The sequence below is a fragment of the Hypanus sabinus genome, chromosome 2 (genome assembly GCF_030144855.1).
Source record: "Hypanus sabinus isolate sHypSab1 chromosome 2, sHypSab1.hap1, whole genome shotgun sequence".
Classification (NCBI taxonomy): Eukaryota; Metazoa; Chordata; class Chondrichthyes; order Myliobatiformes; family Dasyatidae; genus Hypanus; species Hypanus sabinus.
The window spans coordinates 180049816-180062623 of NC_082707.1; the positions used below are offsets into that span (position 1 = coordinate 180049816).

The following is a 12808-nucleotide window of genomic DNA, read 5'->3' on the forward strand; positions in this document are numbered from 1 at the left end:
ATTAATGTCTGTAATAAGAATCAGATTTATTATTACTGGATAATATGATGTGAAACTTGTTTTGTGACAGCAGTGCAGTACAAAGGTATAAAATTACTCTGACACACACAAAATGCTGGTGGAACGCAGCAGGTCAGGCAGTATCTATACGGAGAAGCACTGTCGACGTTTCGGGCCGAGACCCTTTGCCAGGACCCGTCAGTCCTGACGAAGGGTCTCGGCCCGAAACGTCGACAGCGCTTCTCCCTATAGATGCTGCCTGGCCTGCTGTGTTCTACCAGCATTTTTGTGTGTGTTGCTTGAATTTCCAGCACCTGCAGATTTCCTCGTGTTTGCCCTTTAAAATTACTATGAATATATGTTTGTGTGTGTACAGTTTATATCTGTGTGCATAAATCTGTGTGCATAGATCTCACCCCTTCTCTTCTCACCTGCCTATCACCTCCCTCTGGTGCCCCTCCTTATTCCCTTTCTCCCATGGTCCTTTCTCCTGTCCTATCAGATTCGTTCTTCTTCAGACTTTGCCTTTTCCCACCTATCACTCCCCAGCTTCTCACTTCATCAACCCTTCCCCCTCACCTGGTCTCACCTATCACCCACCAGCTTGTACTCCTCCTCCTCCCCCTACCACCTTATTCTGGTTCCTGCTCCCTTCCTTTCCAGTTCTGGTGAAGAGTTTCAGCCTGAAGTACCGGCCCTTCCATAGATGCTGCCTGACTTTTGTGTGTTGTTCAAGATTATCAGTACCTGCAGAATCTCTTGTATGTTTGTTTGTGAATGTTTATGTCATTGTTTGTGAGAGAGAGAGAGAGAGAGAGAGAGAGAGAGAGAGAGAGAGAGAGAGAGAGAGAGAGACGAGCTAGTACACCTGAGTGTTCAAACACACATGCCCACTCCCACCATCACTCTGCCTCGGGGGAGTGCGATAGGTTGTACCTGGTGAGATTGTGGGCTGTGAAGGGCATTCCTCCTAGGCTGTACCTTCCAGGGTGAGCAGTTGCCACTGCGGGGGCAGGGTCTGTGGGAGGGGACTGGGTAATTCCGGGCTGATCGATGATCAGAGCAAGGGGGGCCGATCTCGATCACAACCCAGTTTCCACACTGTCACTTCATTATAGGAAACTTTAGAGAGGGTGCAGAGAAGATTTTTTTGTCATTAGAAACGGGGATGGTGCCGGAGGATTGGCGTATTGCTCATGTGGTTCCATTGTTTAAAAAGGGTCCTAAGGGTAAACCTAGCAACTATGGACCTGTCAGTTTGACGTCAGTGGTGGATAAATTAATGGAAGGTATTCTCAGAAATAGTATATATAATTATCTGGATTGACAGGATCTGATAAGGAACAGTCAGCATGGATTTGTGTGTGGAAGGTCATGTTTGACAAATCTTATTGAATTCTTTGAAGAGGTTATGAGGGAAGTTGACGAGGGTAAAGCAGTGAATGTTGTCTATATGGACTTCAGTAAGGCCTTTGACAAGGTTCAACATGGAAGGTTAGTTAGTAAGGTTTAATCATTAGGTATTAATATTGAAGCAATAAAATGGATTCAACAGTGGCTGGATGGGAGATGCCAGAGAGTAGTGGTGGATAATTGTTTGTCAGGTTGGAGGCCGGTGACTAGTGGTGTGCCTCAGGGATCTGTACTGGGTCCAATGTTGTTTGTCATATACATTAATGATCTGGATGGTGGGGTGCTAAACTGGATTAGTAAGTATGCAGATGATACTAAGGCAGGTGGCGTTGTGGATAATAAAGTAGGTTTCCAAAGCTTGCAGAGAGATTTAGGCCAGTTAGAAGAGTGGGCTGAAAGATGGCAGATGGAGTTTAATGCTGATAACTGTGAGGTGCTACACTTTGGTAGGAATAATCCAAATAGGACATACATGGTAAATGGTAGGGCATTGAAGAATGCAGTAGAACAGAGTGATCTAGGAATAATGGTGCATAGTTCCCTGAAGGTGGAATCTCATGTGGATAGGGTGGTGAAGAAAGCTTTTGATATGCTGGCCTTTATAAATCAGAGCATTGAGTATAGGAGTTGGGATGTAATGTTAAAATTGTACAAGGCTGAATTTGGAGTATTGTGTACAGTTCTGGTCACTGAATTAGAGGAAAGATGTCAACAAAATAGAGAGAGTACAGAGAAGATTTACTGGACTGTTACCTGGGTTTCAGCACCTAGGTTACAGGGAAAGGTTGAACAAGTTAGGTCTTTATTCTTTGGAGCGTAGAAGGTTGAGGGGGGACTTGATAGAGGTATTTAAAATTATGAGGGGGATAGATAGAGTTGCGTGGATAGGCTTTTTCCATTGAGAGTAGGGGAGATTGAAACAAGAGTTAGAGGGCAAAAGTTTAAGGGTAACACGAGGGGGAATTTCTTTACTCAGAGAGTGGTAGCTGTGTGGAATGAGCTTCCAGTAGAAGTGGTAAAGGCAGGTTCGGTATTGTCATTTAAAGTAAAATTGGATAGGTATATGGACGGGAAAGGAATGGAGGGTTATGGGCTGAGTGCGGGTCAGTGGGACGAGGTGAGAGTAAGCGTTTGGTATGGACTAGAAGGGCCGAGATGGTCTGTTTCCGTGCTGTAATTGTTATATGGTTAAGATTTATCAGGATGCAGCCTGGATCAGAGAGCATGTCCTATGAAGACAGGTTGAGCAAGCTAGGGCTTTTCTCTTTGGAGTGAAACAGGATGAGAGGTGAATCGATCAAGGTGTAGCAAACGATAAGAGGCATCGATTGAGTGGGATAACCAGAGACTTTTTCCCAGGGTGGAAGTGGTTAATACAAGGGGAGGGGGGGTAATTTTAAGGTGATTGGGGGAAGATGTAGGTGGATGTCAGAAGTATATTCTTTACATAGTGGTGAATGTGTAGTGGTAGGGGCAGATGTATTAGGGACACTTAAGAGAGTCTTGAATAGGCTCTTGGATGATAGGAAAATGGAGGGAGGGCTATGTGAGATGGAAGGGTTAGAATGATCTTGTAGCAGGTTAAAAGGTTGGCACAACATTGAGGGCTGAAAGGCCTGTACTGTACCATGCTGTTCTATGTTCTGTGTTCTCTTGCTGGCAGTGTTTTGGCCCAGTTCCCCATTGGGGAGGAGCAGGATGGAGAGCTGGCAGAAGTGTACCTGCAGGGGAGATGCCGCAGTGATATGACACAGAGACATCTCCCTTCTGGTGGTGTTTCTGAGGCATTACCTTCTGAAGGTGTCCTGGATGCTGCCGAGGCCCATGACGGAGCTGGCTGAGCGTGCAGCTTTCTGCAGCTTTTTCCCAATCCTGTGCAATGGCCCCTCCATACCAGGCTGTGATACAGCCAGTTAAAATTCTCTTCACAGAACAACTGTAGAAACTTGCTAGCGTCTTTAGTGACATACCAAGAATCCTCAAACTCCTAATGAAATATAGCCACTGTCATGTCTTCTTTGTAATCGTACCAATATGTTGTGACTGAAATAGATTCTCAAAGATGTTGACACCATGAACTCGAAACTGCTCACCCTTTCCGTTGCCGATCCCTCAATGTGGACTGATGTGTGTTCCCTCAACTTCCCTTTCCTGAAGTCCACGATCAATTCCTTGGTCTTACTGAGGGCGTTGTTTCGACACTACTCTACTATGTCGCTCCTGTTCACCTCCTCATGCCAATCTGAAATTCTGCAACCATAGTAGTGTCGTTGTTAGATCTGTAGATGGTGGTGGTGCAGAGAGAGCAGAGCAGTGGGCTAAGCAGGCATCTCTGAGGTGCACCAGAGTTGATTTCCAACAAACAGGAGATGTTATTTCCAGTCTGCACTGACTGGTCTCCTGGTGAGGAAGTCAAGGATCCATCTGCAGAGGGAGGTACAGAGGCCCAGGTTTTTGGAGATGTCGATTAGAACTGAGGGTATGATGGTGTTGAATGCTGAGCTGTAATCAATAAACAGCAACCTGACAGAGGTATTGCTACTAAGCAGGTGATCCAAGGTTGACTGGAGAGCCAGTGAGATTGCATCTACCGTAGACTTATTGTGGTGATGGGCGCACTGCAGCTGAGCCAGTTCTATGCTTAGGCAGGAGCTGATTCTGGCCATCACCAACCTCACAAAGCACTTTATCATTGTAGGTGTGAGTGCCACTGGTCGATAGTCATTGAGGCAGCTCACCCTGCTCTTCCTGGGCATAGGTATGATTGTCACCTCCAACTGCAGCGGTGAGGGATTGAAGATGTCCTTGAACAGTCCAGCCAGTAGGTTGGTGCAGGTTTTCACTGCCCTACCCGGCACGCCATCAGGACTTGACACCTTGTTGCAGTTGTGTAAGTCATTGGTGAGGCTATACTTGGAATACTGTGCACAGTTTTGGTCACCCTGTTTTAGAAAAGACGTGGAAAGAGTGCAGAAAAGATGTGTGATGATGTTGCCAGGACTTGAGAGCCTGAATTATCGGGAGAAACTGGCCAGGCCTAGGTTTTCATTCCTTGGAGTGTAGGAGAATGAGGGGCGACTTTATAGAGGTTTATAATATCATGAGGTAGATGGTAATGGTCTTTCCCCCAGTCCAAAACTACGGGGTATAGGTTTAGGGCGAAAGGAGATGGGAGGGCCTGAGGAGGCAACTATTCCAAACAGGATGGTGCGTATATGGTATGAGCTGCCTGGGGAAGTGGTTTAGGTTGGTGCAATAATATCATTTAAAAACTTTGATAGGTACATGCAAGGGCAGGGATGGGAGCAAATTGGGACTAGCTGGGTGGGAACCATTGATCAGGCCAAACTGATTAGGCCAAAGGGCCTCTATCTGTGTTGTATTGTTTTTGAAAAAAAATAAAAAAAATTCACTTGTGAGCCTCCTTCGCTTCAGGGAAAACCGTCTCAGCCTGTCCAAACCCTCTCAAGGGTGAATCCTCCCTACTCCAACTCTTGTCGCATCACCCCTACCACCTGGTGGGATTGGGCAGGTACCTGGGATGGGGAAGAGACCAGTTGTGGAAAGCTCTCACAAGCAGCTGACTGGTTGACAGTGGGCTCCTCTCCTAGACGTGTGAATTTCATAGAACGTAGAACAAAACAGCGCAGTACAGGTCTTCTACCCACGATGTTGTGCCGATCTTTTAACTTAAGATGAATCTAACCCTTCCCTCCTACATAACCCTCCTATCATCCATGGGCCTATCTGAGAGTCTCTCAAATGTCCCTAATGTATTTGCCTCTGTCACCGCCCCGGCACTCACCACAAAATGTACCTCTGATATTGCCTCTATACTTCCTTCTCAGGGGGTCCACTCTATCTATGCCTCTTATTATCTTATACACCTCTATCAAGTCGCCTTTCACCCTCCTCTTCAAAGAGAAAAGCCCTAGCTCGCTCAACCTTCTCTCATGAGACCTGCTCTCTAACCCAGGCACATCCTGGTAAATCTCCTCTGCACCCTCTCCGAAACCTCCACCTGCTTCCTCTATTGAGACAACCAGAGATCGGGTGTCCCTGATCATGAGAAGCCCACTCAGTGGCTGTGCTGTGACCTGCTCCTTCCCCCAGGGTGAAGACGCTGATGGAGAGGCAGATATCGGTGCAGAATCTGGACGGAGAGATGAGCTGCCTGCGATCCTGGTTGGCCCACATTGAGGCCGAACTCTCCAAGCCCCTCGTCTACACCGTCTGCGATGACCAGGAGATTGAGCGCAAGCTGGCAGAGCAACAGGTGTGTGGGCTTGAAAACCGCAGACCATTTAGCTCACCTTGACCAGGCCACTCTTAGCCTTTCACAGCCTCAAGAAGGGGGACAGGGGTAGAGTCCGATAAACAGAGCCATTTGTAAAGGCTCAAGTCATCCTGGCTGGTGTTCTGTGGGCTCTGGGTGAAGCTTGGGACCAATAACAGGGTAGATGGGAGGGAGGGAGGGAAGGAAGTGGTGGGACCAAGGGAGGAGAGGAAGGAAGCAAGGATGAGGAAGAGTCAAGCTGGAAGGAAAAGGCTGGGATGGGGAGGGTTTCATTCTGGAGAGAGGGAGGGATGTTGGAGAGGGATATATGTTGGGGGATGGATGTGTCCCGGGGGAGTTTGTGTCGGAAGTCAGGCAAGGGGGGGGGCACGAGAGGAGAGATGGAAGCTGGACTGTTGAGAGAAGTGTGCTTGGGAGACCAGTCAGGAGGGGTTGGAAAAGGATATATTGGAGTAGGAATTGTGATGAGGGTGTGTGGACAGTTGGTCCAGCGCTGGTGAAGGCTGAGTGACAGATGTATGACGGGGGTGGGTCCCTGATGTGCACGTAACCCTAACCCGCATTGCGGACTCTTGCTGTGTACTGACCACCCCCCAGCCCCAGTGTGGAAGGCTTGCTGTGTGCTGTTTGAACTATTGACCGCTGACCCCTGTCACCCTCGGTACAGGAGCTGCAGAGGGACATCGATCACCACGCCGCGGGGGTGGAGTCGGTGCTCCGCCGGAGCAACGGGATCCTGCTGTGCGCCGAAGCCGAGGCTGATGCCGAGACCGAATGCGACTCCCTAAGGCAGAGCAGCAGCAGCCTGGACCGGCGCTGGCGCAACATCTGCGCCCTGTCACTGCAGCGGCGAATGCGGTAGGCAGGGGTTTTGGGGGAAGTTGCAGTTGGGGGGTAGTTGATGAATTGGGAGGAGTTGTGATGGTAGGATTAAGTGAGGAGGGCATTTATGAATGGGAAGAATCAGTGAGGGGTGATAGGTGGGTGCTGGTTTGTGTCAGTGGGGGGGTGATAGGTGGGGGCTTGTGACGGTGAGGGTGGGGGTCAGTGTGGGTGGGTCGCAGGTTCAGGTCGGGCTCAAGGGCTTGTTTCTATGTTGTGCTGGTGTCTCCCTGCGAGTGTTGTCTCTTCGGTGGTGCTGGGTGTTTGAGTCTGTGCTCCTCAGGGTTTAGGAGAATGAGGAGTGGACTCACTCTCATTCTGAGGCGGGGGGGTAGTTGGGGGCGAGGGAGCAACAGGGGAGGGGCTGGGATGTTTCCACCAGTGGGATCTTGTTACCAGCCAAGGAGCAACACTGTAAACGCAGCAGGGGGAAAAGGGGTCGCAAGTGGGGTCATAATGTTTTGGGTTGGGATCATGGGGTCTGGAACGAGGTTACAGGGCTGGGGGTCATGGGTAAGTGGGGTCGCATTGTCCGAGGTGAGGGTGTCGGCAGGTTGTGATGTTCTGGGAGGGGGTCGGGGTGGCGGTTTGTGGTTGTGTTCGTGGGGTCATGCCTCTGCCCCACCCCCAGAATCGAGGAGACGTGGCGAATGTGGCAGAAGATTCTGGACGATTACTCCCACTTCGAGGAGTGGCTGCGAGGGGCGGAGGAGACAGCCGCTCACCCCAACACCTCCCTCATCCCCTACAGCCTCGCCAAGGACGAGTTGAAGAAGTACGAGGTGAGGAGGAAGTTGGAGAAGGGGTGAGGAGGTCCGGGGCGAGTGTGGGGTGGCGGGGTTAGATCCCCTGGATGCAGGAGAAGAGAGGAGTGGTGGGGGGAGGGGAACTGTGGATGGGAGGACCTCCCCTCCCAAAGACTCCCACGAGGGGTTGGGTTGTGTAGATAGGGCAGAGAATCCATGCAAGGGTGGCTGACCCAGACGTGGTTTCTGTCCTGCAAACATTCCAGAGTGTGAGTGTGCATGCTGGGCTGTGCTATTCCACAAACGTGGTGTGTGGTAGGAATGTGGGTGGGATGAACGGGCAATGGGGTGGTCTGACCCTGATGGGTGCATATCCCGCAGACGTTCCAGGGAGTCTGGTAAGATTGCGGGTAGGACGGGTAGGGGTCTGCCTCGGTCCAGTCTGACCCTGATGGGTGCATATCCCGCAGACGTTCCAGGGAGTCTGGTAAGATTGCGGGTAGGACGGGTAGGGGTCTGTCTCGGTCCAGTCTGACCCTGATGGGTTTACGTCCCGCAGACGTTCCAGCGACAGGCTCACGAGCGGTTGACCCAGCTGGAGCTCATTAACAAGCAGTTCCGCCGACTCTGCCGGGAGAACCGTGCTGACACGTCCCGCCGTCTGCGGCAGATTGTCGCCCAGGGTAACCGGCGCTGGGACGCCCTGCAACGGCGCATCACTGCCATCCTCCGTCGCCTCAAGGTAACTGATCACTGCCAACCTCACACCCCGTCCCCTCCCCATGTCTCTCCCACTACCACCTTCCCCTCTGTGTCCCCCAGCCCCCCCATCCTCACTCTCCCACCCTGAACATCCCCACAAAATCCACCCCCCATCCTCACCCCTGTCTAAATCCAGAATGGGCCATTGGACCGAGACCACGGCAGTAATTCCTGCCTCGTCTCCCCTACACCCTCCCCACCCCTGGGTGCTGCAGCACTTCACCCTTCATCTCACCCTTAAATCTTTCCTTGCCCCATCTTTCTCCAGCTGTCTTCCCCATCTCACCCCCACAGCTCTCCACCATCTTCCCCCCACTCCACTCCCCATCTTCCCCACCCACTCCTCTCCTCTATCCCTACCCCCACCCCTCTCCACCATCTGTCCCCCACCCATCTCCCCATCTCTCTTCAAAAGAGGATGTCAGACTGGGACTCGGTCAGTAATTCCCACCTTGCCCACCCCTGTGTTCCAGCACTTCATCGGTCAGAGGGAGGAGTTTGAGAGCTCGCGGAAGGCCATTGAGGTGTGGCTGACGGAGATGGATCTACAACTGACCAATGTGGAACACTTTTCCCAAAGCGACATCGTCGACAAAGTGCGGCAGCTCAATGTAAGCATGGGATGGGGGGGGGCATTGGTGGGGAAATGGACAGAACTAGTACATCATTGATGGACCCAACAGCCTCCTTCCATGCTCTATCCATTCTTTGTGTTGAGTCTGTGTACAACTATATATCGATTAAATAAAAACATGTACGTAGGAAGTGGCTATAACTGGTGTATTCACATGGCAGTGAGAGAACAATGTGCATGTGTAGACAACAGATCAATACGTAGTGCTGGGGGGGGGGGGTTGTTGCTCTAAAAGTCGATCCATACATTACACTTCTCCCCTATTGGGGTTAACGCACCATAAAACTATATGTACAAAACATTCAATTTCCCTTTATAAACCCATATTCCAATTAACTGTGCTTTCACAATAACAGTCCATAACTAACTTCACAGTTCTGAGGGTTCAGTCATTTGGGTGGCTCTCTGGTTCTTCCAGGATAGCACCTCTGGACTGTGCAGTGGCATGGGATTTGGCAGACGTCAATGATAATGTTCTCATTCTGCCTTTATACCCGTGGAGTGGCACCGGGTTTGGTAGGTGTCTTGTCTCAGACGACATTCTTGCTTTCCAGTGTCACGTTGCTGTCAGTGACATCATCATCTGGTCCACATGACGTCTCCATGTCTGATCTCCAACATCCACTGTATGCATCAGTGGTCCAGTTCTTGCAGCTGTCCTACTGGGTGTCCACTTGTCTTCTTGGTAATCGTGCACTAGGACTTCCTGTCCAACCTCAATGCTCCTTGCCGCTTCACTTGGCCACTGGCTGAACTGTTTATTCCGCACTTCCCTCCATAGATCTGGTTTCAGGAGGTCGATTCCTGATCATGAACAGCATTGCTGGTGTTTGATTTATCATCTCATGAGCAGAATTCTGATACACAAAAAGGAAGATGTCCACCTTGTGCTGCAGAGAAACGTCCTCCTTGTCCTTCACTTTAATGGACTGTGAAAGATTAGATAAACCTTTCAGCTAACCCATTCATTGCCGGGTGGTGAGGAGCTGACTTGAAATGTCTGATGTTGTTTTTCTTCATGAACATTTGGAATTTTTCTGATGTGCATTGTGGTCTGTTGTCACTCACAATTTGTTCTGGTAAACTGTTTCTGGTGAAGATAGCCCTCAAGGCAGAGACAGTCTCTGCTGAGGTGGTTGACTTTATTGGTATAACCTCCGTTCACTTCGAATGAGCATTCACAGCAGTCAGAAACATGAACGGCCCAGGAAAGTCAATTTGCTCTTTGCTGTGGTGACAACGGCCACTCCAATGGGTGTAACGGTGCCTTAGCATTTTGAACTGTTTGGCATCTCAAACAACTTAAGGCCAAGTCTTCAATCTGTTTATCTATTCCTGGCCACCACACGTAGCTCCGGGCAAGACTCTTCATCTTGACTGTAGCCGGGTGTCCTTCACGCAGATTCTGTAACTCTGGTCCGCAGTTTAGAGGGAACCACAACACGAGATCCATACATCAGTGTTCTTTGGCATACTGACAGTGGGTCTCCTCTTGCTAAGAACTCTGGAAACAAAGGGTTACCATGAGCTGGACATCCTTGCATGGTGATGTCGTGGACTTTTGACCATGTCGGGACATTCCTTGTTTCCCTGTGTATTTCGGAATCTGTTACCGGCAACTGGTCCACCAATGCAGTGTGGAACACTTCTGCTGGGTCACAGTATGAAGACTTTTCTTTTTCAATTGACAACGGTGGAAGACAGACAAGCCATCAGCATTGCTGTGTTGTTTGATACCCTTGAATTCTACATCATAAGAGTGGGCTCCTAGGAACAGTGCCCAACATAATCGGGTAGCAATATTCACTAGAATTCCCTTCCTGGGAGTGAAAATGGACACAAGGGGCTGGTAATCTGTCACTAGTGTAAACGTTTGCCCATAGAGGTAGTGGTGGAACTACTTTATTCCCCAAAGGCTCCTCGGTCGATCTGAGCCTAGTTGTGTTCGGCACTCGTCAGTGATCTTGAAGCAAGCGCAATCAGGCATTCAGATCCATGTTTCATAGTGGGTAACAAAACGGCTCCAGTGCCACAAGGGGATGCATCGCATGTCAGTCTGATGGGCAGGGATGAGTCATAATGGATGAGCAGTTCATCAGATGTTATTAGTTTCTTTGTTTCCTTGAATTCTCACATCTTTCTAACTATTCCTACTTTGCTTCTGTCTGTAACAGTACATTCAATAGATGCAGCGCTGTAGCAATGTTTAGGAGAAACTGGTGCTAGTAGTTTACAAGGCCCAAGAAAGACCCGAGTTGTGATTGATTTTCTGGTTTGGGTACCTGTAGCACACTTCTCTTGCGACTTATGAAAGCTACAGGTCCACAATATGAGATTTCATTCTTGAAAAATTCACTTCTCTCTCTTTGTACACAGACTGTACTCACTCAGCCTGGTAAGCAGTCTACCAAGGTTCTGGAGGTACTCTTCATCATTTTTCCCAGTCACAATGATGTCATGAAGGTAACATTGAGTTCCTGGGTACCTTGGAGCACTTGGTCCATTGCTCTTTGCTGAATTGCTGAAGCTGATGTTACACCAAAGATGAGATGATTATACTGGAACAGTCCCTTATGAGTGTTGATTGTGAGGAAATTCCTGCTTGACTCCTCAATCTCTGTTTGCAGATAGGCTTGTGACAAGTCAATCTTTGAAAACCTCTCCCCACCTGATAAAGATGCAAAAATATCTTCTATTTGTGGCAGGGGATACTCACCTTGAAATCCCCACATAAGCGAACGGCTCCAGCCTTCCCTTTCTTGATGACTGGGACAATAGGCGTAGCCCAATCATCCACTCAACCTTTGAGAGAATTTCAGATGCCTCCAAGCTCTGAAGTTCAGCATCCAGTTTAGGATACGCTTTATGGAATCTTGGTGTTGCTGTTTCATCCACTTCAATTCTGGCCTTCATGCCTTTGAGTTTACAAATCCCCTTCTCATTAGCAATAAGCAGCTGTGATCGTCTCTGGTTAGGCTAACCATTTGCCGGTTGATGCCACACTGAGAGGTTTGATTGAGTGCCAGTCTAGTTGGATTTTTCTCAACCATTCACGTCGGAAAAGTACTAGTCCTCAATACATAAAGCTCTAACTGTTGTGTTTGACCTCCATACATCACCTTCACTTTCAGTTTGTCTTTAGGGAACACTTTTTCACCTGTGTAAGTCTTTAGCATCACTGAGGTCTTCTCCATTGGTATCTTAGAAAACAGTCTGTTGTAGTCAGCCTCTGGAATTATGGTCAAAGCTGACCCTGTATCCAGCTCCATTTTCAGTTTTACACCAGACACATTTATTGTGATCCATATTATATTGCGATCTGCTTCAGTAATACTATGCAGTTCTAGGCATGACAGTTCACTTTTGTTAGACTCTATGTTGTCTGATTCTGTTCTACATTCGGTAACTTTATGCATTTGCTTGGATTTGTGTTTGAGACTTTTCACTTGGTTGTGCTTTCTGTCTGCTTTGCACACTCTCTCTATGTGACCTTGTCCGTGACACTTTTTGAAAATTTTTCTTTGAACCAACATTGATAACATCTTTGGCTTTTTGAACCATTCAGGGACATTTCACATTCTAACCTCCTTTTCAGTAGTTCTGCTTCATCCTTTACTATAGTCTCTTAACTGTTGCTCTGGTAAATGCCCACTCTAAGGTTGGGTCTCTTATGGACTATACATGCCACATACAAGCCTGTCCCTTAATGCATCAGGAAGTCCATCTCTAAAATCACAGTACTGGGGATGTTTGCACAGTTCTGCAATGTATTCATAAATGCTTTCATCTCTTGACTGGTTCCTTCTGTAAAATCTAAATCTCAGCTATTACCAGTGGTTAGGGCTCAAGTAATTTTTAAAAAATTGTAACAATTTCATCAAGCATCTTGCTTGCTGGCTTTCTGGGGCTACTAGGTTGAGTAGGAGACTCTACATTTAAGCTAAGACATGCAGGGCTTTCTTTTGCTCCTTCTCGTTGCTCAAGTTACAATACAGTTCAATCCTCTTGATGTTTGACTCCCAGCCTTCATTCGCACTATCAAACTTCTCATCTTTCCCAACCAAAGCTATTGCC

General features: G+C 48.6%; 1 protein-coding gene across 8 annotated transcripts in view; it reads left to right on the top strand.

Moving 5' to 3' along the window:
* Positions 1–12808, top strand: part of LOC132388244 (nesprin-2-like) — a 284356-nt gene that overhangs the window by 239714 nt on the left and 31834 nt on the right. For all 8 annotated transcript variants that reach the window (XM_059960628.1, XM_059960590.1, XM_059960605.1 and 5 more), the window contains 5 exons: positions 5527–5689; positions 6378–6568; positions 7224–7374; positions 7898–8080; positions 8574–8711. In XM_059960628.1, coding sequence (XP_059816611.1) covers positions 5527–5689; positions 6378–6568; positions 7224–7374; positions 7898–8080; positions 8574–8711 — 826 coding nt within the window. The remainder of the gene's footprint in view (positions 1–5526; positions 5690–6377; positions 6569–7223; positions 7375–7897; positions 8081–8573; positions 8712–12808) is intronic.